Source organism: Cherax quadricarinatus, chromosome 26, assembly GCF_038502225.1.
Source record: "Cherax quadricarinatus isolate ZL_2023a chromosome 26, ASM3850222v1, whole genome shotgun sequence".
Lineage (NCBI taxonomy): Eukaryota > Metazoa > Arthropoda > Malacostraca > Decapoda > Parastacidae > Cherax > Cherax quadricarinatus.
In genome coordinates, this window is record NC_091317.1 from 750423 (window position 1) to 777065 (window position 26643).

At 42.1% G+C, this 26643-nt stretch overlaps 2 protein-coding genes across 2 annotated transcripts in view; both read right to left on the reverse strand.

Moving 5' to 3' along the window:
• Positions 1-7636, reverse strand: part of LOC128691687 (uncharacterized) — a 29118-nt gene extending 21482 nt beyond the window's left edge. The window contains exon 1 of the mRNA XM_053780554.2: positions 7579-7636. The gene's annotated coding sequence lies outside the window, so the exon portion shown is untranslated. The remainder of the gene's footprint in view (positions 1-7578) is intronic.
• A 7493-nt stretch (positions 7637-15129) lies between these two features.
• The window catches only part of LOC128691570 (uncharacterized), a 44213-nt gene continuing 32699 nt past the window's right edge, over positions 15130-26643 (reverse strand). Inside the window, exon 4 of the mRNA XM_070088723.1 lies at positions 15130-16401. Within this exon, the coding sequence (XP_069944824.1) occupies positions 15171-16401 (1231 nt within the window). The 3' untranslated portion in view covers positions 15130-15170. The remainder of the gene's footprint in view (positions 16402-26643) is intronic.

Here is a 26643-nt window from a genome sequence, read left to right on the forward strand (position 1 = left end):
TGGGTGGTATAGTGAAGCACAGTATGGGTGGTATAGTTTAGCACAGAATGGGTGGTATAGTGAAGCACAGTATAGGTGGTATAGTTTAGCACAGTATGGGTGGTATAGTGAAGCACAGCATGGGTGGTATAGTTTAGCACAGTATGGGTGGTATAGTGAAGCACAGTATGGGTGGTATAGTGAAGCACAGTATGGGTGGTATAGTGAAGCACAGTATGGGTGGTATAGTGAAGCACAGTATGGGTGGTATAGTGAAGAACAGTATGTGCTGTATAGTGAAGAACAGTATGGGTAGTATAGTGAAACACAGTATGGGTGGTATAGTGAAGCACACTATGGGTGGTATAATGAAAAACAGTATGGGCTGTAAAGTGAAGAGCAGTATGGGTGGTATAGTGAAGCACAGTATGGGTGGTATAGTGAAGCACAGTATGGGTGGTATAGTGAAGCACAGTATGGGTGGTATAGTGAAGCACAGTATAGGCTGTAAAGAGAAGAACAGTATGGGTGGTATAGTGAAGCACAGTATGGGTGGTATAGTGAAGAACAGTATGGGTTGTATAGTGAAGAACAGTATGGGTGGTATAGTGATGCACAGTGTAGGTGGTATAGTGAAGCACAGTATAGGTGGTATACCGAAGCACAGTATAGGTGGTATAGTTTAGCACAGTATGGGCCGTAGAGTGAAGCACAGTATGGGTCGTATAGTGAAGCACAGTATGGGTGGTATAATGAAGCATAGTGTGGGTGGTATAATGAAGCACAGTATGGGTGGTATAATGAAACAAAGTATGGGTGGTATAATGAAGCACAGAATGGGTGGTATAGTGAAGAACAGTATGGGTGTTATATTGAAGCACAGTATGGGTGGTATAATGAAGCATAGTATGGGTGGTATAATAAAGCACAGAATGGGTGGTATAGTGAAGAACAGTATGGGTGGTATAGTGAAGCACAGTATGGGCTGTATACAGAAGAACAGTATGGGTGGTATAGTGGAGTACAGTATGGGTCGTATAGTGAAGAACGGTATGGGTGGCATAGTGAAGCACAGTATGGGTGGTATAATGAAGCACAGTATGGGTGGTACAATGAATCATAGTATGGGTGGAATAATAAAGAACAGAATGGGTGGTATAGTGAAGAACAGTATGGGTGGCATAGTGAAGCACAGTATGGGTGGTATAATGAAGCACAGTATGGGTGGTACAATGAATCATAGTATGGGTGGAATAGTGAAGAACAGTATGGGTGGTAGAGTGAAGAACAGTATAGGTGGTATAGTGAAGAACAGTGTGGGTGGTATAATGAAGCACAGAATGGGTGGTATAGAGAAGCACAGTATGGGTGGTATAGTGAAGAACAGTATGGGTGGCATAGTGAACCACAGTATGGGTGGTATAATGAAGCACAGAATGGGTGGTATAGAGAAGCACAGTATGGGTGGTATAGTGAAGAACAGTGTGGGTGGCATAGTGAAGCACAGTATGGGTGGTATAATGAAGCACAGTATGGGTGGTACAATGAATCATAGTATGGGTGGAATAATAAAGCACAGAATGGGTGGTATAGTGAAGAACAGTATGGGTGGTATAGTGAAGCACAGTATGGGCTGTATAGAGAAGAACAGTGTGGGTGGTATAGTGAAGCACAGAATGGGTGGTATAGTGAAGCACAGAATGGGTGGTATAGTGTAGCACAGAATGGGTGGTATAGTGAAGCACAGTATGGGTGGTATAGTGAAGCACAATATGGGTGGTATAGTGAAACACAGTATGGGTGGTATAGTGAAGAACAATGTGGGTTGTATAGTGAAGCACAATATGTGTGGAATAGTGAAGTATAGCATGGGTGGTATATTGAAGCACATGATGGGTGGTATAATGAGGCACAGTGTGGGTGGTATAGTGAAGACCAGTATGCGTGGTATAGTGAAGCACAGTATGGGCTGTATAGAGAAGAATAATATGGGTGGTATAGTGAAGCACAGTATGGGTGGTACAGTGAAGCACAGTATGGGTGGCATAGTGAAGCACAGTATGGATGGTTTAGTGAAGCACAGTATGGGTGGTATAGTGAAGCACAGTATGGGTGGCATAGTGAAGCACAGTATTGGTGGTATAGTGAACAACAGTATGGGTGGTATAGTAAAGCACAGTAATGGTGGAATAGTGAAGCACAGTATTGGTAGTATAGTGAAGCACAGTATGTGTGGTATAGTGAAACACAGTATGGGCTGTATAGAGAAGAACAGTGTCGGTGGTACAGTGAAACAGAGTATGGGTGGTATAGTGAAGCACAGTATGGGTGGTATAGTGAAGCACAGTATTGGTGGTTTGTTGAAGCACAGTATGCGTGGTATAGTAAAGCACAGTATGGGAGGCATAGTGAAACACAGTATGGGCTGTATAGAAAAGAACAGTATGGGTGGTACAGTGAAGCACAGTATGGGTGGTATAGTGAAGAACAGTGTGGGTTGTATAGTGAAGCACAGTATGGGCGGTATAGTGAAACACAGTGTGGGTGGTATAGTGAAGCAGAGTATGGGTTGTATAGTGAAGAACAGTATGGGTTTTATAGTGAAGCACAGCATGGGTGGTATAGTGAAGCACAGTATGGGTGGTATAGAGAAGCACAGTATAGGTGGTATAGTAAAACACAGTATGGGTGGTATAGTGAAGCACAGTATTCGTTGTATAGTGAAGCACAGTATGGTGGTATATATAATGAAGCACAGCATTGGTGGTATAGTGAAACACAGTATGGGCAGTATAGAGAAGAACAGTATCGGTGGTATAGTGAAGCACAGTATGGGTGGTATAGTGAAGAACAGCATGGGTTGCATAGTGAAGCACAGTACGGGTGGTATAGTGAAGCACAGTATGGGTGGTATAGTGAAACACAGTATTGGTGGTATAGGGAAGCACAGTATGCGTGATGTAGTGAAGCACAGTATGGTTGTATAGTGAAGCACAGTATGGTGGTATATGCAGTGAAACAGTATGGGTGGTAGAGTGAAGCGAAATGTGGGTGGTATAGTGAAGCACAGGGTGGGTGATACAGTGAAGCACAGTATGGGTGGCATAGTGAAGCACAATATGGTGGTATAGGAAGCACAGTATGGGTGGTATAGTGAAGCATAGAATGGGTGATATAGTGTAGCACAGTATGGGTGGTATAGTGAAGAACAGTATGGGTGGTATAGTGAAGCACAGAATGGGTGATATAGTGAAGCAAAGTATGGGTGGTATAGTGAAGCACAGTATGGGTGGTATAGTGATGCACAGTGTGGGTGGTATAGTGAAGCACAGTGTGGGTGATGTGGTGAAACACAGTATGGGTGGCATAGTGTAGGACAGTATGGGTGATATAGTGAAGCACAGTATGAGTGATATAGTGAAGCACAGTATGGGTGGTATAGTGATGAACAGTGTGGGTGGTATAGTGAAGCACAGCGTGGGTGATGTAGTGAAACACAGTATGGGTGGTATAGTAAAGCACAGTATGGGTAATATAGTGAAGCAGTATGGGTGATATAGTGAAGCACAGTATGGGTGGTATAGCGATGCACAGTCTGGGTGGTACAGTGAATCACAGTGTGGGTGATGTAGTGAAGCACAGTATGGGTGGTAAAGTGAAACACAGTATGGGTGGTACCGTGAAGCACAGTATGGGTGGTATAGTGAAGCATAGTATGGGTTGTACAGTGAAACACAGTATGGGTGGTACAATGAAGCACAGAATGGGTGGTACAGTGAAGCACAGAATGGGTGGTACAGTGAAGCACAGCATGGGTGGTATAGTGAAGCACAGTATGGGTTGTATAGTGAAGCACAGTATGGGTGGTATAGTGAAGCACAGTATTCGTGGTATAGTGAAGCACAGTATGGTGGTATATATAGTTAAACACAGTATTGGTTGAATAGCGAAACACAGTATGGGCTGTATAGAGAAGAACAGTATCGGTGGTATAATGAAGAACAGCATGGGTTGTATAGTGAAGCACAGTATGGGTGGTATAGTGAAACACAGTATTGGTGGTATAGTGAAGCACAGTATTGGTGGTATAGTGAAGCACAGCATGGTGGTATATGCAGTGAAACACAGTATGGGTGGTAGAGTGAAGCGCAATGTGGGTGGTATAGTGAAGCACAGTGTGGGTGATACAGTGAAGCACAGTATGAATGGCATAGTGAAGCACAGTATGATGGTACAGTGAAGCACAGTATGGGTGGTATAGTGAACCATAGAATGGGTGATATAGTGAAGCACAGAATGGGTGATATAGTGAAGCACAGTATGGGTGGTATAGTGAAGCACAGTATGGGTGGTATAGTGATGCACAGTGTGGGTGGTATAGTGAAGCACAGTGTGGGTGATGTAATGACACAGTATGGGTGGCATAGTGTAGGACAGTATGGGTGATATAGTGAAGCACAGTATGGGTGATATAGTGAAGCACAGTATGGGTGGTATAATGATGCACAGTGTGGGTGGTATAGTGAAGCACAGTGTGGGTGATGTAGTGAAACACAGTATGGGTGGTATAGTGAAGCACAGTATTCGTAATATAGTGAAACACAGTATGGGTGGTATAGTGAAGCACAGTATGGGTAATATAGTGAAGCACAGTATGGGTGATATAGTGAAGCACAGTATGGGTGGTATAATGATGCACAGTGTGGGTGGTATAGTGAAGCACAGTGTGGGTGATGTAGTGAAACACAGTATGGGTGGTATAGTGAAGCACAGTATTCGTAATATAGTGAAACACAGTATGGGTGGTATAGTGAAGCACAGTATGGGTAATATAGTGAAGCACAGTATGGGTGATATAGTGAAGCACAGTATGGGTGGTATAGCGATGCACAGTGTGGGTGGTATAGTGAATCACAGTGTGGGTGATGTAGTGAAGCACAGTATGGGTGGTATAGTGAAGCACAGTATGGGTGGTACAGTGAAGCACAGTATGGGTGGTATAGTGAAGCATAGTATAGGTGGTACACTGAAGCACAATATGGGTGGTACAATGAAGCACAGTATGGGTGGGACAGTGTAAGCACAGTATGGGTGGTACAGTGAAGCACAGTATGGGTGGTATAGTGAAGCACAGTATGGGTGGTATAGGGAAGCACAGTATGAGTGGTACAGTGAAGCACAGTATGGGTGGTACAGTGAAGCACAGTATGGGTGGGACAGTGAAGCACAGTATGGGTGGTATAGTGAAGCACAATATGGGTGGTATAGTGAAGCACAGTATGGGTGGTATAGTGAAGCACAGTGTGGGTGGTATAGTGAAGCACAGTATGGGTTGTATAGCGAAGCACAGTATGGGTGGTATAATGAGGCACAGTGTGGGTGGCACAGTGAAGCACAGTATGGGTGGTATAGTGAAGCACAGTGTGGGTGGTATAGTGAAGCACAGTATGGGTGGTATAGTGAAGCACAGTGTGGGTGGTACAGTGAAGCACAGTATAGGTGGTACAGTGAAGCACAGTATGGGTGGTACAGTGAAGCACAGTATGGGTGGTACAGTGAAGCACAGTATGGGTGGTATAGTGAAGCACAGTATGGGTGGTACAGTGAAGCACAGTATAGGTGATACAGTGAAGCACAGTATGGGTGGTATTGTGAAACACAGTATGGGTGGTACAGTGAAGCACAGTATGGGTGGTATTGTGAAACACAGTATTGGTGGTACAGTGAAGCACAGTATGGGTGGTGCAGTTAAGCACAGTATTGGTGGTATAGTGAAGCACAGTATGGGTGGTACAGTGAAGCACAGTATGGGTGGTATAGTGAAGCACAGTATGGGTGGTACAGTGAAGCACAGTATGGGTGGTATAGTGAAGCGCAGTATGGGTGGTACAGTGAAACACAGTATGGGTGGTACAGTGAAGCACAGTATGGGTGGTATAGTGAAGCACAGCATGGGTGGTATAGTGCAGCACACTATGGGTGGTACAGTGAAGCACAGTATGGGTGGTATAGTGAAGCACAGTATTGGTGGCATAGTGAAGCACAGTATGGGTGGTACAGTGAAGCACAGTATGGGTGGTATAGTGAAGCACAGTATGGGTGGTATAGTGAATCACAGTATGGGTGGTACAGTGAAGCACAGTATGGGTGGTACAGTGAAGCACAGTATGGGTGGTATAGTGAAGCACAGTATGGGTGGTATAGTGAAGCACAGTATGGGTGGTACAGTGAAGCACAGTATGGGTGGTATAGCGAAGCACAGTATGGGTGGTATAGTGAAGCACAGTATGGGTGGTACAGTGAAGTACAGTATGGGTGGTATAGTGAAGCACAGTATGGGTGGTATAGTGAAGCACAGTATGGGTGGTACAGTGAAGCACAGTATGGGTGGTGTAGTGAAGCACAGTATGGGTGGTATAGTGAAGCACAGTATGGGTAGTACAGTGAAGCACAGTATGGATGGTACAGTGAAGCACAGTATTGGTGGTATAGTGAAGCACAGTATGGGTGGTATAGTGAAGCACAGTTTGGGTGGTACAGTGAAGCACAGTATGGGTGGTATAGTGAAGCACAGTATGGGTGGTATAGTGAAGCACAGTATGGGTGGTACAGTGAAGCACAGTATGGGTGGTATAGTGAAGCACAGTATGGGTGGTATAGTGAAGCGCAGTATGGGTGGTATAGTGTAGCACAGTATGGGTGGTATAGTGAAGCACAGTATGGGTGGTACAGTGAAGCACAGTATGGGTGGTATAGTGAAGCACAGTATGGGTGGTATAGTGAAGCACAGTATGGGTGGTACAGTGATGCACAGTATGGGTGGTATAGTGAAGCACAGTATGGGTGGTATAGTGAAGCACAGTATGGGTGGTATAGTGTAGCACAGTATGGGTGGTATAGTGAAGCACAGTATGGGTGGTACAGTGAAGCACAGTATGGGTGGTATAGTGAAGCACAGTATGGGTGGTATAGTGAAGCACAGTATGGGTGGTATAGTGAAGCACAGTATGGGTGGTACAGTGAAGCACAGTATGGGTGGTATAGTGAAGCACAGTATGGGTGGTATAGTGAAGCACAGTATGGGTGGTATAGTGAAGCACAGTATGGGTGGTACAGTGAAGCACAGTATGGGTGGTATAGTGAAGCACAGTATGGGTGGTATAGTGAAGCACAGTATGGGTGGTATAGTGAAGCATGGTTCCACCACTGATAGGACAAAGGTTCGATCTCCGGTTTGATGTGTAAGCAGATCTCACACATACCTTTCCTTGTAACCTGGCAGTAAATGTTATAAAGTAAGCCACTCTGCCTGGCATTGTTGGCTTACCTTGGGTTAACCCTAATGTCATTTAGCCCCTATAAGTTTAGCGCTTCCCCTTGAATATTATAAACCAGAGTTAATAATCTGAAGTTTAAACAATAACTGGATCGATGAAATTTAAATGATGTTAAATTAACTTTTTTAATTAGGCTACCTAGCTTTTTAAGGCATGTGTAGCTTAGCGGTCTCTCTCTCTCTCTCTCTCTCTCTCTCTCTCTCTCTCTCTCTCTCTCTCTCTCTCTCTCTATGTATATATACTACATATAAAAATAGTTTACCACTAATGAAGTTATAGAGGCAGAGTTGTGTTCTCTTGACCAAAGCTGCGTTAATACTGAAATACTCACGTCGTGAGCACACACATTTATATGCCCTACACAGTCCATAACAAGTTTTACTGCTCAGGTATAACATTAAAAAAAGTGATGAATGTCTTTTCTTTGTAGGTAATGAGTTGTTTCCATCTCTTGAGACTGTGCTGGCTGTTGTGACGTTCTATGGAATGTTTGGGCATACCTTTCTTTATATCTAATTCAAAATGCCCACAGTGTTTTAAATCAGATCTTTATTATTTATTACGAATATATATATATATATATATATATATATATATATATATATATATATATATATATATATATATATATATATATATATATATATATATATATATATATATATATATATATATATATATATATATATATATATATATATATACTGTATGTATGTATATATATATATATATATATATATATATATATATATATATATATATTAGATATGAAGAAAGGTATGCCCAAACATCCCATAGAATGTCACAACAGCCAGCACAGTCTCAAGAGATGGAAACAACTCATTACCTACAAAGAAAAGACATTCATCATTTTTTTAATGTTATACCTGGGCATTAAAACTTGTTATATAATGTGTAGGACGTGTTTCGAAACGTGCCTCATTGAACACATTATTGCATGTAGGAACGATATCTTAAGAACATAAGAAAGAAGGAACACTGCAACAGGCCTACTGGCCCATGCGCGGCAGGTCCATGCCAACCCCCAGCTTAGACCAATGACCCACCTAGTCAGGTCACCTTCACTTAAGGAAGGAGCACGGCTTCTGACCCAGTAGCACCAGCTAGTCAGGTCCAACTCACACCCACCCACACCCGCTCATGTATTTATCTAGCCTATTTTTAAAACTACACAACGTCTTAGCTTCTATTACGGTACTCGAGAGTTTGTTCCACTCATCCACAACTCTATTACCAAACCAGTGTTTTCCTATATCCTTCCTGTATCTGAATTTTTCCCGCTTAAAACCAATGCTGTGAGTCCTGTCTTGGCTGGAAATTTTCAGCACGCTATTTACATCCCCTTTATTTATTCCTGTTTTCCATTTATACACCACAATCATATCCCCCTAATTCTAGGCCTTTCTAGAGAGTGCAGATTCAGGGCCCTCAGTCTATCCTCACAGGGAAGATGTCATCCTCCTCTGTGTGTTTTCCAGTGTATTTATATCCATTCTGTAATACAGTGGCCAGAACTGTGCAGCATAATCTAAATGAGGCCCAACCAAGGACATATAGAGTTGATGAACAGCCTAAGAATTTCTGTTATTTATGGTTCTTGATATGAAGCCAATGATTCTGTTAACTTTATTGCGAACACTAATGCACTGTTGTCTTGGTTTCAAGTTACTGCTAACCAGAACTCCTAAATCCTTTTTGTAATCAGTAATATTAAGATCTACATTATTTAGTTTATATGTGACATGGTTTTTATCCTTTCCAACATTTACAATTTTGCATTTGTCTATATTAAACTGCATCTGCCACTTCTCCGACTATTGCATCAATCTATTCAAATCATCCTGGAGTGCTCTAATGTCCTCATTAGAATGAATTGGACGGCCTATTGTGGTGTCATCAGCAAATTTGGTTATGTCGCTATTTATTCCCTCATCTATGTTGTTTATGTAAATTGTGAACAACAACGGGCCCAACACTGACCCCTGAGGAACACCACTTGTGACGTGCCTCCATTCTGATTTCTCCCCATTTATAAGAACATAAGAACATAAGAACATAAGAACGAAGGAACACTGCAGAAGGCCTACTGGCCCATGCGAGGCAGGTCCAAGCCTCCTACCGGCTTAAGCCAATGCACCCAACCTAGTCAGGTCAGGTCACACTGACTTAAGGGAGGAACACGGCAACCGACCTGGTAGCACAAGCTATCAGGTCTAACTCACACCCACCCACATCCACTCATGTATTTATCCAACCTATTTTTAAAGCTACACAACGTTCTGGCCTCTATAACGGTACTTGGGAGTTTGTTCCACTCATCCACAACTCTATTACCAAACCAGTACTTTCCTATATCCTTCCTGAATCTGAATTTTTCCAACTTAAAACCATTGCTGCGAGTCCTGTCTAGGCTAGATATTTTCAGCACACTATTTACATCCCCTTTATTTATTCCTGTCTTCCATTTATACACCTCAATCATATCCCCCCTAATTCTACGTCTTTCTAGAGAGTGCAGTTTCAGGGCCCTTAGTCTATCCTCATAGGGAAGGTTTCTGATACATGGGATCAACTTTGTCATCCTCCTTTGTACATTTTCCAGTGAATTTATATCCATTCTGTAATACGGTGACCAAAACTGTGCAGCATAATCTAAATGAGGCCTAACCAAGGATGTATAGAGTTGAAGAACAACCTGAGGACTCCTATTATTTATGCTTCTTGATATGAAGCCAAGGATTCTATTAGCTTTATTGCGAACACTTATGCACTGTTGTCTTGGTTTCAGATTACTGCTAACCAGAACTCCTAAATCTTTTTCGCAATCCGTAATATTAAGATCTACATTATTTAGTTTATATGTGGCATGGTTATTGTCCTGTCCAACATTTAGAACTTTGCATTTGTCTATATTAAACTGCATCTGCCACTTCTCCGACCACTGCATCAGTCTATTCAAATCTTCCTGGAGTGCTCGAATGTCCTCGTCAGAATGAATTCGACGGCCTATTTTGGTGTCATCGGCAAACTTGCCGATGTCGCTCTTTATGCCCTCATCTATGTCGTTTATGTAGATTGTGAACAGCAGGGGGCCCAACACTGACCCCTGTGGAACACCGCTCGTGACACTTCCCCACTCTGATTTCTCCCCATTTATGCAAACTCTCTGCTGCCTATTTGTCAACCATGCCTCTATCCAGGAAAAAATTTCTCCTCCTATTCCATGTGCTTTAATTTTCCTCAATAGTCTCTGATGTGGGACCCTGTCAAAAGCCTTACTGAAGTCCATATACACAATATCATATTCATTACCATGATCTACCTCCTCAAATACCTTAGTGAAAAAAGTTAATAAATTCGTAAGGCAGGAACGCCCCTTTGTAAAACCATGCTGAGATTCGTTGATTAATTTATGCTTTTCAAGGTGGCTACGAACTGCCTCGGCAATTATTGATTCCATAAATTTTCCCACTATGGAGGTTAGGCTTATTGGTCTATAGTTCGAAGCTAAGGACCTGTCACCTGTTTTGAAAATAGGTATCACATTTGCCATTTTCCACTTATCTGGCACCATGCCAGTTTGTAGTGATATGAACATCAAAATGGTATACAATACCGACAGGTTGTTAGGTAAGACACATATGCAACAGTTAGACATCTTTATTCCGAAACGTTTCGCCTACACAGTAGGCTTCTTCAGTCGAATACAGAAAGTAGGCAGGAGCAGTAGAGATGTGAAGACGATGTAATCAGTCCATCACCCTTAAAGTCGTAGAATTTGAGGTTGTCAGTCCCTCGGCCTGGAGAAGTTCAGTTCCATAGTCAGGAACTATCTGAAGATCAAGCGACAGTGCGGAGACTTAAATACAGTATTTAAGTCTCCGCACTGTCGCTTGATCTTCAGATAGTTCCTGACTATGGAACTGAACTTCTCCAGGCCGAGGGACTGACAACCTCAAATTCTACGACTTTAAGGGTGATGGACTGATTACATCGTCTTCACATCTCTACTGCTCCTGCCTACTTTCTGTATTCGACTGAAGAAGCCTACTGTGTAGGCGAAACGTTTCGGAATAAAGATGTCTAACTGTTGCATATGTGTCTTACCTTGTAGTGATATGTTGAAAAGATTAGCCAAAGATGTGCTAAGCTCCTCTTTACATTCCTTTAGAACCCTTGCATACAGTTCATCAGGGCCTGGAGATTTGTTAGGTTTTAATTTATCTATTTGCCTAAGGACCATGTCACTTGTGACCCTAATAGTGCACAGTTTATTATCGTCCTGTTCTACATAATTTATCATTACTGGAATATCGCTGGTATCCTCCTGTGTAAAAACTGAGAGGAAGTATGTGTTAAAAATTCTACACATTTCCTTATCACTGTCAGTGAGCTGACCCGAGGAACTTTTGAGTGGGCCTATCTTGTCCCTGATCTTACTTCTGTATACCTGAAAGAATCCTTTTGGGTTAGTCTTCGATTCTCTTGCAACTTTAACCTCATAATCTCTTTTTGCTTTTCTAATTCCCTTATTTATTTCTCTCTTTAACTGAATAAATCGATTTCTCAATTGCCCCTCCCATCTTTTGATTTGCCTATATATGCCTCTCTTTTGACCAATCAGATATTTTAATCTATTGTTCATCCATTTAGGATCATTTTTGTTTGATCTGATTTCCCTATTTGGAACATAATTTGACTGAGCAGCTAGAACTATGCCCTGGAAAGCATCATATCGGCAACCATCACCACCTACCTGACCCTTAGTCAGGTCATTCCAGTTCAGCCCACCTAAGTAATTTTTCAGTCCTATGAAATCAGCCAAGCGAAAGTCAGGGACGGAGACTTGATTGCCATTATTAGGGGAATTCCATGATATATTAAAACTGAGTGATTTGTGATCACTCTCCCCAAGCTCATCATTAACCTCAAGATTATTAATTAGTTTCCCTACTGGCAAGAACCAAGTCAAGGAGGTTATTTCCCCTAGTTGGCTCTGTCACAAACTGTTTTAAAAAATAATCCTGGATCGTATCAAGAAAGTCACCTGACTCCAAATTTCCTGTCAAATTGCTCCAGTCAATCTGTCTATAGTTGAAATCTCCCATTAGCACAACATTTTCGTATGTAGATGCCTTACGAATTTCGTCCCATAGAAGTTTACTGCACTCCCTATCAAGATTTGGGGCCCTGTAAATCACACCCAAAATTAGTTTTTCTCGGCCCTCGAGAAGCTGTAACCAAACAGATTCAGTGGCTGACGCTTCTAATTTAATATCTTGTCTAACACAACAATTTAAATTGTCTCTGACATACATCGCTACTCCACCACCTTTCCTGTTGACCCTGTCAGTGTGGAATAATTTATAGCCTTGTATGTGACATTCAGAGGGCATCTCTCTATCTTTCAGATTGAGCCAGGTCTCTGTTATAGCAATAATATCTATGTTTCCTGCACTTGCAATTAATCTTAGCTCATCTATCTTATTTCTTACACTCCTGCTATTAGTATAGTAAACCTTAAGGGAGCTAGTCCCTTGCTGCCCTCTGCTGTCCCCCTTTGTTTGCTGACCTGATCTATTGTCTTTATTTATAACTTCATGCTGAATGCCTTTTATACATTTACTGTTTCCAACCCAAGTGTTGCAACCTGCTTGTTTCCCACACACACCCATACCTCTATCTTCCATCAGTTTAAAATCATAGGCATTTCACCAATGGCCTTCTCAATCGAGTCTGCAAGTGCTACCACCCCAGCCCCAGAGAGATGTACCCCATCCCTTGCATACATATCATGTTTGCCATAAAAGTTGTTCCAGTTGTCAATGAATAGGATTGCAAGTTCCTTGCAGTATCTGTCTAGCCAGCAATTTACACCAATTGCCCTAGACAACCATTCATTTCCTACTCCCCTTCTAGGCAAGATGCTACATATGATTGGGATCCCTCCCTTAGACTTAATGAAATCTATAGCTGACCTGTACTTATCTAGCAGCTCTTCTCTCCTACCCTTCCCAATATCATTTCCACCAGCACTGAGACAGATAATGAGCTTGTTCCCATTACCTGACATGATATTATCCAGCCTGTTGACAATGTCCCCAACACCAGCTCCAGGGAAGCACACTCTATCTCTCATCTTCTTATTCCTATTACAAAAAGCACGGTCAATATATCTTACCTGAGAGTCACCAACCACAAGAATGCGCTTACCTCCATTAGCAGGGGCAGTAGTACCCTTACCTTCACTGGCCACTGAAGTACATTCATCCTGAAGAACAGAGAAGCGATTTCCTACCTTCAGATCTTCACTCTTAACTTTCCTTACTCTGATGCGCCTTCCATTACTGTGAACCACTCGCCACTTGTAGCAGGTGCTGGGCTGCACCTCACTGCTGGTAGCCGTTGCTACCTCCCCAACTACAGCCTCCTCACAGCGAGAGACAGACTGCACCTCACTTGAAGCCTCATTCCCCACAACTCCAGCCACCTCACACTCTCTCCCAGACCCATTGAGGTGGACCTTCAGCCTCCTAATCTCCTCCTGGAGAAGCAAGACCTCCTCCTTCAACTCTCCAACCTCAATTTTTAAAACACTGCAGAAGCAAGCCATGCTTTGTAACCGTCCACGCTAATCCCCAAAGCAGCTCAGGGTCTGTGACCTCACGTGACGACTGACCACTGAAACTCTCTGCTGCCTATTTGCCAACCATGCCTCTGGCCAGGAAAAAATTTCTACCATTAGCTTTAAGTTTCCTTAACCTCTGATGTGGAACTCTATCGAAAGCCTTACTGAAGTCCATATACACAATATCATATTCAATACCATGATCTAGCTCCTCAGATACGTTAGTGAGAAAAGTTAGTAAATTCGTAAGACAGGAACGCCCCTTTGTAAAACCGTGTTGAGATTCATTAAACAATTCATGCTTTTCAAGATGGCTATTAATTGTCTCGGCAATTACTGATTCCATACATTTTCCCACTATGGAAGTAAGGCTTATTGGTCTATAGTTCGAAGCTTAGAACCTGTCACCTTTCTTGTAAATAGGTATTACATTCACCATTTTCCACTTATCTGGCACTATGCCAGTTTGTAGTGATATGTTGAAAAGATTAGCCAAAGGTTTGCTAAGTTCCTCTTTACATTCCTTTAAAACTCTTGCAAACAGTTCATCAGGGCTTGAGGATTTGATAGGTCTTAATTTCTCTATTTGTCTGAGGACCATGTCACGATAATAGTTTATTGTCGTCCTGTTCTACATAATTTATTATTTCTGGAATTTCGCTAGTATCTTCCTAAGTAAAATCATATCCTTATCACTGTCAGTGATCTGACCAGAGTTACTCTTAAGTGGGCCTATCTTGTCCCTAATCTTACTTCTGTATACCTGAAAGAACCCTTTCAGTTTCATAGTCTGGAACTATCTGAAGATGTTTGATCTGAGAGGGACGTGATCTCTCAGTGGCTCCACTCTCACTACTACTACTCTGCACCTCTCCTTCCGACAGTATTTAAGTCTCCGCACTGTTGCTTGATCTTCAGATAGTTCCAGACTATGGAACTGAACTTCTCCAGGCTGAGGGACTGACAACCTCAAATCTACGACTTCAAGGATGATGGACTGATTACATCGTCTTCACATCTCTACTGTTCCTGCATATTTTCTGTATTCGACTGAAGAAGCCTACTGTGTAGGCGAAACGTTTCAGAATAAAGTTGCCTGTGTCTTACCTACCAGGCGTAATTGGTACAAGGGATAATTTGCTCGATCACATGGAAACCAAAATATATTTAAACATTATTTTTATTTTTCCCAAAATATATACAACTCAGTAGTTCTTGATGGTGCCATTGTGAGCTATGTCATCAATATAATGGGTTAAATATAAAAAGAACATATTGGCGACCTCCTCAGTAATATTATTTACGTAATGGTCCAGAGACAACAACAACCGTCCTTCAAAGGTCTGGAAGACGACCAAGAAAGGACATCCACATAACTCTGATGCCGTGGATCGAAGAAGACTGGTGATCTCCACAGGCCCATCCCCGTATTTACCAGGCAATATTTGCTTCAGATTGCCCATGTTAGTGCACGTCATGTTTGTATTAACCAAGTTTCTGCATCCTAGACGAGTTAGCAAGTAATTTACTGGGTTAATAGCAGAGATTACCAAAGAGAGTGGAGACATACGAATAGGTGTTTTACTGACACAAAGATTGTGTTGGAGGTCGTCATGCATGCGTCTTGCTAGACCCCAGAAATTATCTTTGTTTTCTGCGTCACTACTGCAGACAACGTATTCTTGTTTGGTCAAGCATGAGTGAAAACCAACAGACTCACTGTAAACACTTGGGTAGTAGCGACGCATGTTTACAGCGTTATCATAAGTGATCCTCAGTGAGTCTAAAGTTTCTTTTGAATATTTCTGAGCGGTGCGTAGAAGCGCTAGGTAAGCTGCAGCCACTATACTAGAGTGAACGCTAACTTTTGCTTCTTTGCAGTGACGCAAAAGCTCTTGAGTCGTCTCTGCTGAGAAGTCCTTACGCAACACATTTGTAAGTGCTACCTTCGTGTTTGGCCGAGGAAGACTAATACTGTAGCAGTTATCACTGAACATGCTCATGATTGTTCTGTACGTTACAGACGAGAAAAACCTAAGGCACCAAATACAGTCTCTCATGCTGAAAAGTTCGTCAACAATGGCTGGAATGTTATGGCGTGTGGGCGTGTTGTGGCCCCGTCCAGTCATGATGGCGTTCAGAACCTCCATAAAGTCTCGGGAGATGATCATATTGGTAAGGCCGTCAATGATGATGTGATGTAAGGTGAGAACCAGGACGGCCTGGTGGCAGCCAGCAGCTGCCTGTGGCTGGGGAACCAAGCTCGCTCTCCACAGTGGTCCCTGAGAAATGTTGTAGGGAGTTCTCATCTGCTGGTAGTATACCGACATGGCGTCGCCCGTCTCAACGCTGAAATCTACAACAACGTTCTTCATCCGTCGTAACCATGGTCGAAACCAGCGCCAAGCAACGCAGACCTGCAGAACATGTATCTTCCTGCCAAAAGAAATAATTATACATCATTATCTATCCTAATTATGTATATATGTAGTTTGTGGGAAACAATCAGGCTGCAGCATTAGGGTTAAAAACATCAGTTATTACCGGGATACCTCAGGGATATGCTTAAAAGACAATATTCAAAATAAAGTTGCTAAAAATGGCAAATCAATTGATCAACAAACAAAGAGAGATAGAAGAGGGCAACGAGTAACTAGCTCCCTTAAGGTTTACTATACAAATAGTAGGAGTCTAAGAAATAAAATAGATGAGCTAAGATTACTTGCAAGGGTAGGTAATATAGATATTATTGGTATAACAGAGACCTGGTTCAACCTGAAAGATAGAGAAATGCCTTCTGAATGCAACATACAGTGTTATAAACTATTTCACATTGAAAGGGTCAACAGGAAGGGTGGTGATAAATTAGACACATATACAACTCTTGGGAATCTTCATTGAGGAAACGTTTCGCCACACAGTGGCTTCATCAGTCCATACGAAGGAGAAACTTGAAGAACAGGAGGAGAATGAGGTAATCAGTCCCTCAACCTTGAGTCGATGTGTTCAGTCCATCAATCTATTCAAGATTGATGGACTGAACACATCGACTCAAGGTTGAGGGACTGATTACCTCATTCTCCTCCTGTTCTTCAAGTTTCTCCTTCGTATGGACTGATGAAGCCACTGTGTGGCGAAACGTTTCCTCAATGAAGATTCCCAAGAGTTGTATATGTGTCTAATTTATCAACATGTCGGTTCTCTGAACCATTCATCTACAGGAAGGGTGGTGGAGTGGCGATGTATGTCAGAGAAAATTTAAATTGTTGTCTTAGACATGATATAAGATTAGAAACATCGAACACTGAATCTGTTTGGCTACAGTTTCTCGAGGGACGTGACAAACTAATTTTGGGTGTGATTTTATAGGGATTTTGTAGGGAGTGCAGTAAGCTGTTATGGGACGAAATTCATAAGGCATCTAGATATGTAAATGTTGTGATAATGGGAGATTTTAACTTTAGACAAATTGATTGGAACAATATGACAGGAAATCTTGAGTCTACTGACTTTCTTGATACGTTTCAGGATTGCTTTTTAGAACAGGTTGTGACAGAACCAACTAGAGGAAACAATCTGCTTGACTTGGTTCTTGCCAATAAAGATTCACTAATTAATAATCTTGAGGTTAATGATGAGCTTGGGGAAAGTGATCACAAATCACTTAGTTTCAATATATCATGGAATTACCCAGATAACTGCAATCAAATCTCTGTCCCAGATTTTCGCTTGGCCGACTTCATGGGACTGAAAAATTACCTGGGTGGGCTAAATTGGGATGTCCTGACTATGGGTCAGGTAGGTGATCTTGGTTGCCAATATGACGTTTTTCAGAGCATAGTTCTAGCTGCCCAGACAACTTTTGTTCCGAGTAGGGAAATTAGATCTAGCAAAAATGATACCAAATGGATGAACAATAGATTAAAACATCTCATTGGTCAAAAGAGAGGCATATATAGGCGTATCAAAAGAGGGGATGGGCAGTTAAGAAATCAATATATTCAATTAAAGAGAGAAAGAGAGAAATAAGAAAAGCAAAAAGGGATTATGAGGCTAAGGTCGCAAGGGATTCAATGACTAACCCAGAAGAGTTCTTTCAGGTGTACAGAAGTAAGATTAAGGACAAGGTTGGCCCACTTAAGAGTAACTCTGGTCAGATCATTGACAGTGATAAGGATATGTGTGAAATTCTAAATACCTACTTCCTCTCAGTTTTCACCCATGGAAATACTAGCGATATTCCTGAAATAATAGATTATGTAGAACAGGATAATAAGCTATGTACGAGTGCGGTAACTAGTGACATGGTCCTCAGACAAATAGAGAAACTAAAACCTGACAAATCCCCAGGTCCTGATGAACTGTTTGCAAGGGTGTTAAAGGAATGTAAAGAGGAACATAGCATACCTTTGGCTAATCTTTTTAACATATCACTACAAACTGGAATAGTGTCTGATAAGTGAAAATGGCAGATGTAATATCTATTTACAAGGCAGGTGACAGATCCTTGGCTTTGAACTATAGACCAATAAGCCTTACCTCCATAGTGGGAAAATTTATGGAATCAATAATTGCCGAAGCAATTCGTAGCCATCTTGACAGGCACAGATTGATTAATGAATCTCAACACCGTTTTACAAAGAGGCGTTCCTGTCTTACGAATTTACTAACTTTTTTCACTAAGGTGTCTGAGGAGGTAGATCATGGTAATGAATATGATATTGTGTATATGAACTTCAGTAAGGCTTTCGACAGAGCTCCACACCAGAAGCTATTGAGAAAACTTAAGGCACACGGAATAGGAGGAGAAATTTTTTCCTGGGTAGAGGCATGGCTGACAAATAGACAGCAGAGAGTTTGCATAAATGGGGAGAAATCAGAATGGGAGCACGTCACAAGCGGTGTTCCTCAAGGGTCAGTGTTGGGCCCGTTGTTGTTCACAATTTACATAAACGACATAGATGAGGGAATAAATAGCGACATAACCAAATTTGCTGATGACACCAAAATAGGCCATCCAATTCATTCTAATGAGGACATTAGAGCACTCCAGGATGATTTGAATAGACTGATGCAATGGTCGGAGAAGTGGCAGATGCAGTTTAATATTGACAAATGCAAAGTTCTAAATGTTGGACAGGTAAATGACCATGCCACATATAAACTAAATAATGTAGATCTTAATACTACTGATTGCGAAAAGGATTTAGGAGTTCTGGTTATCAGTAATCTAAAACCAAGACAACAGTGCATTAGTGTTCGCAATAAAGCTAACAGAATTCTTGGCTTCATATCAAGAAGTATAAATAATAGAAGTCCTCAGGTTGTTCTTCAACTCTATATATCCTTGGTTAGGCCTCATTTAGACTATACTGCTCAGTTCTGGTCACCGTATTACAGAATGGACATAAATCATCTGGAAAACGTACAGAGGAGGATGACAAAGATGATCCCATGTATCAGAAATCTTCCCTATGAGGATAGACTGAGGGCCCTGAATCTGCACTCTGTCGAAAGGCGTAGAATTACGGGAAATATGATCGAGGTGTATAAATGGAAAACAGGAATAAATAAAGGGGATGTAAATAGTGTGCTGAAAAGTTCCAGCCAAGACAGGACTCGCAGCAATGGTTTCAAGTTAGAAAAATTCATATTCAGGAAGGATATAGGAAAGCACTGGTTTGGTAATAGAGTTGTGAATGAGTGGAACAAACTCCCGAGTACAGTTATTCAGGCTAAAACGTTGTGCAGTTTTAAAAATAGGTTAGATAAATACATGAGTGGGTGTGGGTGGGTGTGAGTTGGACCTGATTAGCTTGTGCTGCTGGGTCTGGTGCCGTGCTCCATCCTTGAGTGGAGGTGACCAGACTGGGTGGGTCATTGGGCTTATCGGAGGGGGGGTCATTGGTCTAATCCGGTAGGAGGGGGACATGGACCTGCTCCGCATGGGTCAGTAGGCCTGTTGCAGTGTTCCTTCTTTCTTATGTATATATATATATATATATATATATATATATATATATATATATATATATATATGTCGTGCCGAATAGGCAGAACTTGCGATCTTGGCTTATCTTGCCATATAGGACAAGTAAAAATTTGTGTATGCAATAATTTCGCCAAAATAATTCTGACCCTAACGAAAAAAATGTATTTAACTGTGTTTGTTTAGTATTAAATTATTGTAAACAAAACTAAAATATATTTAGATGTTTTTTTTTTTTTTATATTTTTATTTAAAACAACACAATACATTAAAAGATAAAAGAACACAGTATCAGTTCTTACTCAAAATTATAAATCTCATTGTCTAAATGAACACAGACGATTAACGTTGTGTTGTCACAACTGTCCCTCATCCCATATACATTACATCCAATGTAACTATGTTAAGTAAGATTACACAAGATAACATAACAATATTCATCATTATTATTATAACCAAGGAAAACCCAAACCTACAATCTGCATTATTTTTTCCACTTTGTTATTTATATATTATTAATCCACATAATCTTCAAACCCTCCTTTACAATACTCATTATTGCCAGTGCCGACACAGCTGACACTTCTACCCCCCTCCCCCTATGTACAGTCCCCATTCTAAATAACATACATTAATTTCCCTAATGAATGGTCATTGAAAACAATTTCTACTAAAATAACCCAACCCAGCAGACTTCCAAACAAAAACAGTCAGGGTCATTATAAGACATGTAGGAACGAGTCCTGCAATCATATATGTATACATATACGCATGCATATACACATACGTGTATGTGCACTTATTCATAAGAACAAACTAAATCATACATAGAAATAAATCGCTAAATGACTTGTCTGCAAATAAATTAAATATTACAATCTATGATAGAACTATACCAAAGACATTGGTTCCCCCAAACACCCTACACATACACAAAGTTAATGTTACTGATTAACACTCAATATATAATAGGACCTTCCATATAAAATAAGGGTATATATAAACCCCATCAAATACTTATATATTTTCGTACATAGTGCATAATGTACCCATTCAATACAATAAAAAAAAGAGGTGTATGACAAGGCTAAATCTATCTTCAGATTAAAAATATATAAGACATAACCTCACATTATACATATAAATATAAACCTCCTATATAAAATGATTCTTATAACAATAAGGGAAAAAACCGAAAATCACATACAACTTTTGACTCTGTGATTTTACAAAATTCATAAGGTCTACATACCCCGGAGCCCCCAACGGCTCCCTACAATAAACTTTACCCACATCAACCACCGTGCAAACCAATCAACCATACCTCACCAGGCTTCCAATCACACCAAGAGGGCGCACCACTAAAGAGACCAACCCCTTGCCTCTCACCCCATACTCAAACAGAGTAAACGTTCAACAGTAAGTCCACGATATCCCTCCGGAAAACTAATTACCCACCTTCCCCCATATAATTGTTTGTTCCTACATGCTGTCCTATAAAAACTCGCCGCCAACGCTTTTATCCTAATGTTCCCCTCCACCTCCCTCATCCCCCAAGAAACATACAAGTAATCAACTATTACATATCTGATAGCCCTTCCCACCTCTTTGGGTACCCCTTCCATATCTAACATTAAAGCCCTAAGGGGTGATATCTTCCCCCCCCAATAAAAAGAAAACCCTCTTCAACCACAATCTTACCACCTCCAATGCAGAACAAAAATATACTACATGAAAAGCCGTTTCAACTTCCCCACAAAAACCGCATGACGCCTCTCTCACAAAACCCATTCGTCTTAGCACCTCTTTCGATGCTAACGTCCCCATAAGAAATCTATATACTAATTCCCTCGCTCTTGCCGGTATTCTTAATTTACTAAAATCCACCCATATCACTCTCCAATCATATGTGGGATACACTGCCATCCCTTGCATTGATTCCTGACGACGGCCCACACCCACTAACCGTTTTACCTTGAGTTTTTTAACATTGCATACCTTTAACATAAACCGCAACATGTCTTCACACTCCACTAAGTCCCTGCCACCCCACCATTTGCGGATATCCCCCATCACCTCCCCCACCCGAAGACCCCTTTCCCCCGCTGCCCGAATATACCTCTGCTTCACATATAGCGCCTTCACCCTAGACCCTAATGCAATCAATCCCAGTCCTCCCTGCCTTACCGCAGTCATTACTACATCTTTGCCCAACCACGCCCTCCCATAGCCCCACACATACCTTAAGACTCTTCTTTGCATTTCCATAATATCCTGACTTTGTAATGGGTAAATTTCCGCCACTCCCCACACCTTACTATAAATCAGCGTATTTACCACCACAACCCTTTGATGCAAGGTTACATCCCCGGCCCTTAGACTCCTCAGCCTACTCAAAGCTCTGTCCATTACCATTTCTGAATTAACCCTCCTGCTCTCCTGTGCATCTGCCAAAAACAAAATCCCACAAATCTTTAGCCTATCTACAGTTATCCAACCAAACTTCTCCCCCAAGGTCCCTCCTACCCAAGCCCCTACCTCCAACAACCGTGATTTCTGCTTATTAACTCTCATCCCAGTAGCATTCCCAAAAATCTCAATTACCCTTCCCACTTTTCTTAAATCTTCAATCTCATTAAGTAAAACAGTTGTATCATCTACATAACCAACAATATTCCCACAATATCCTCCACTCTCCCCCAACCTTCCCATCCCACCATCAACCAGAACATAGAAAGGATTCTGCATACATGCAAAGAGTATTTGGGAGAGTGGACACCCCTGCCTTAAACCCCTTCCCATGCTTACTGAACTACCCAACCTCCCATTTACCTGTACTCTCATTGATGCATTCTCATACAAAGTCCTCACCCATCCAACCACCCTCCCTCCAAAACCCATTCTCACCATACTCTCAATCAAAAATTCCCTATCCACATAATCATAAGCTTTCTCCCAATCCAGACCTAGAATACCTCCCTTATTACTACCCTCAAGGAAATCCCGAATACGACCATGACCTACCCGCATACTCCTCCCCGAGATACCAAACTGTCCCCCATGTATCACCGACCCCATGACCTTCTTCAGTCTAATACCAAAAATTTTCGCAAAAACCTTGTAATCAGCGCACATCAAAGATATTGCACGGTAAGCACTCAACTCTCTACCCCCCCCCCTTCTTTGGCACCAAAACTATGACACCCGTACTTTGCGATATACCCAACTTCCCACTAGTTAACATATGGTCCAATAGCCTAACAAAACACTGCCTAATACACCCCCAATGTGCTCTATAAAAATCATTTGGTATACCGTCTATCCCTGGTGTTTTCCCGGTACTCATCCCGAAAACTGCCTCTTCCACCTCAACCTCACTTATACCAACCTCCAACCCCACTATCCTGCTCACTTAAAACGCTATGGAACCCCCCTTCAAAAATACCCTCCCAGGAACCCCCCTCCCTCCAACTCCATTTCTCTCTAAACCAACTATCAGCATAGAGACTCATACTTTCCGTATTGGATAGGACTCGACTCACTGGATACCCTCCCACCCCAGGGCTTGTCTCCAATTGTAGAATGGTGTTTACACTCTGTCGGTCCCGAAATTTACGTAAAACATACCCAGACGGCTTATCACCCCACAAAACATCCTCTAACCCCGCCCTAACCCTAATTGCATCAAACCTATCATTGTGTAATTCAGCTATTCTACTCCGCAGTCTGTCCATATCATCCCTCCTACCACCTCCCCCAACATAACAATCTTGCAACTGTCCCTCCAGATAATTTTGCAACCCAAAACGCCACCTCGCCTCCTCTCGTCCCCTAGCCTTAAAAAAATTCGCTATTCCAGGTTTTGCCTGCATTTCCCACCAATCTAACAGATCTATCTCCCTGTTCCTAGCCTCCCAAAAAGGCAACCACCAATCACTGAAAAAAGGCCCCTCCCCCTCCTCCTTAAGAAGCCTTACATTTAATTTCCAGTACCCAGAATAAATACGCACCACTCCATCCCACATCAAATCTGCTATTACCGCCCTGTGATCAGAAAACCCCACATCGAAGGTTTGCACCCTCACAACATCTATACCCTGCTTAATATAAATTCTGTCTAATCGCGCTTCATATCCCCTACGGACGAACGTATGCTCCACTAGGTAACCCCCCCTCCCCACCACATCAACAACCCCAATATCTCGCAATACATCCCTCAGCACACTCAGCACACAACCCGCCCCTCTCGGTTCGACATCACCACTCCTAATCACACAATTCCAATCACCTCCTACTACTGTTATAGCAGGCAAACCTCTCAAGTGATACAGCAATACCTCTCTGACAAAATCTACTTTTACCCTGATATTACTAGTTGCTGGCATGTAAACTCCCACGAAACTAACTTGACTCTCACCCCAGACGCCATCCACCCTCACGATCCTCCCCCCCCCCCCCTCTTCCCAACCGATGACACGCAAGGGGCTGGTCTCCTTTACCGCAACTGCTACCCCACCTTTCAATTGCAAACCACTGGTTACATACATCCGATATCCTTTCACCCGCAACACACTACCAGCCCTGTGATTATGCTCTTGCAAAAAGCATATGTCAACATCAAACTGCCTTAAAAACCACTCCAACCAAACTTTCTTGACCTCAGTCTTAAGTCCATTAACATTAAGCGTGACACATCTGAAAATTACAGAAGGGGCGGCTTTCCCCTATGCCTCTGGGATTTACCCACTGCACTTTTCATATTACGTGTTCCTTTGCCACTCGAGTTTTCCTGTGCAGTCACCTCCCCCCTCCCTTTCCCAATTTGCAACTCAGGCACACCTCTACCACTATGTGTCCTCGGCTCCACAACCGCTTCCCATGACTTCTTCCCCGGCCTCTGCCCCGGGGTAATGACCTCATCTATCTCTGATGCCGCAGTTCGTTTCCTAGAACTCACACTTACACACATATCACCCTCAGACAAATCCTCCTGGTGTACCTCCACGGCCACCACATGCTCCCGCCCAATCTTACTCAAGTCTTCCTCAACAATTTGTTGTCCCTCCAAAGCTCCAGCTTCACATGAACTGAGGACACCTTTTGCACAGGGTTCCTCCTCATCCAAAAAATCCTTGATCACATCTGCCAATAACCCATCCTGGGTTGAAGCGTCCTGGACGAAAGTCTCCTCAGATGTACCCTTCAACTCCCCCGACGTCCCTGGGAGAGTGACACATGTCTCCACCGCCGCCACCTCCCGGTCGACCTCTTCGCTCCAGAGGTCATTCCTCCGGCCTCCCGAGGCATCAGAGCCAGGCACCAAATTACACGACTGTTGAATCACAATTGGAGTGTCGAGAATTCGAGAAGCCCGCCTCCTAGGACACTGGGCTGCCATGTGCTCATAAGAGCTACATAGACGACATGTTTTCCGTTGCCCAGCATAGTACACATAAACCTGTGTTCTACAACCGATCATCGTAACATAGGATGGTATAGGCCTTGTTAAAGACATTTTAAGGGTGTAAGAACCTTCCGGCATTCCTTCATATGGACCATCCCTCCACACCCCCATTGTTGCAGAATGCACTGTCCCATAACTTCGAAAAAACTCCTGCAGGCCATAAGCCGTAGCCTCGAAGGGTACATTCCGTACCTTCACCCATGTGAAGTACTTAGAGACGTCATGTAACACAACATCCATCGTTGAATTCACACTCATGCGTTGTTCCTGGTAATGCTCGACAATTCTTGTGTAGAAATCGACTCGTAGAAATTTCACAAAGATTCTTGATAAACCATTAAGGGCGACGCCATACAATTCCTCGTTGGGAATACCATATGTATCCCTGATGATGTTAGGGAGAAGGACGTTCATCGTATCTCCACTTAACGTACCACGAACCAGCTCTATGCAGATAGTATTCACTCTCCGTACTGTATGTTCCGCCATGTTGATATCCCAATGAGCAGCGCACGTCCTCACTATTCAATGGTTGTTGCTGAACTAAGGTAGCTCGCCTGAAGACAGCAGAGGGGTGCCGAGCACAACCGCACTCCACCGTGGTCAGGCAGCGAATCTTTTAGATGGGTTAGGCTAAAATAAATTGCTCTTGTTATAATAAGGTTAGGTAAGTTTTCTAAGTTTCTTTTGGTGCAAAATTATAAATTTTTACATCAACATTAATGAAAAAAATATATCTTTAAACGACGTATAAGAGAAAATTTTAGAAAGGACTTAATTTTAAATGAGTTCTTGCTAATTGACCAGTTTTACCTATTCGGCACGACATTATATATATATATATATATATATATTTATATATATATATATATATATATATATATATATATATATATATATATTATTGTTACCATGAACGAGTGGTATTTATTCAATAACAACACTCCAGCTAGCCGAGCATTTGAACCAATGTCGTTTTGGCCCGTCTCATGGTGAGCGAAAATCACATGACGCTCTAACGCACAGGACCACGCAATCCTACAAGAACCAAGCACCCAGCAGAGCCAAGCGTTTTTCTATGATCCGAGAACATACGGTGGTGTGGGTGCCTATGAGCTAATTTCATTCAACTCCCCGCTTGGTGTACTAGTTTCACGAGCAGCATATATATATTATTATAACCACGAACGAGTGGTATTAATCAATAACAACACTGGGACTTGTC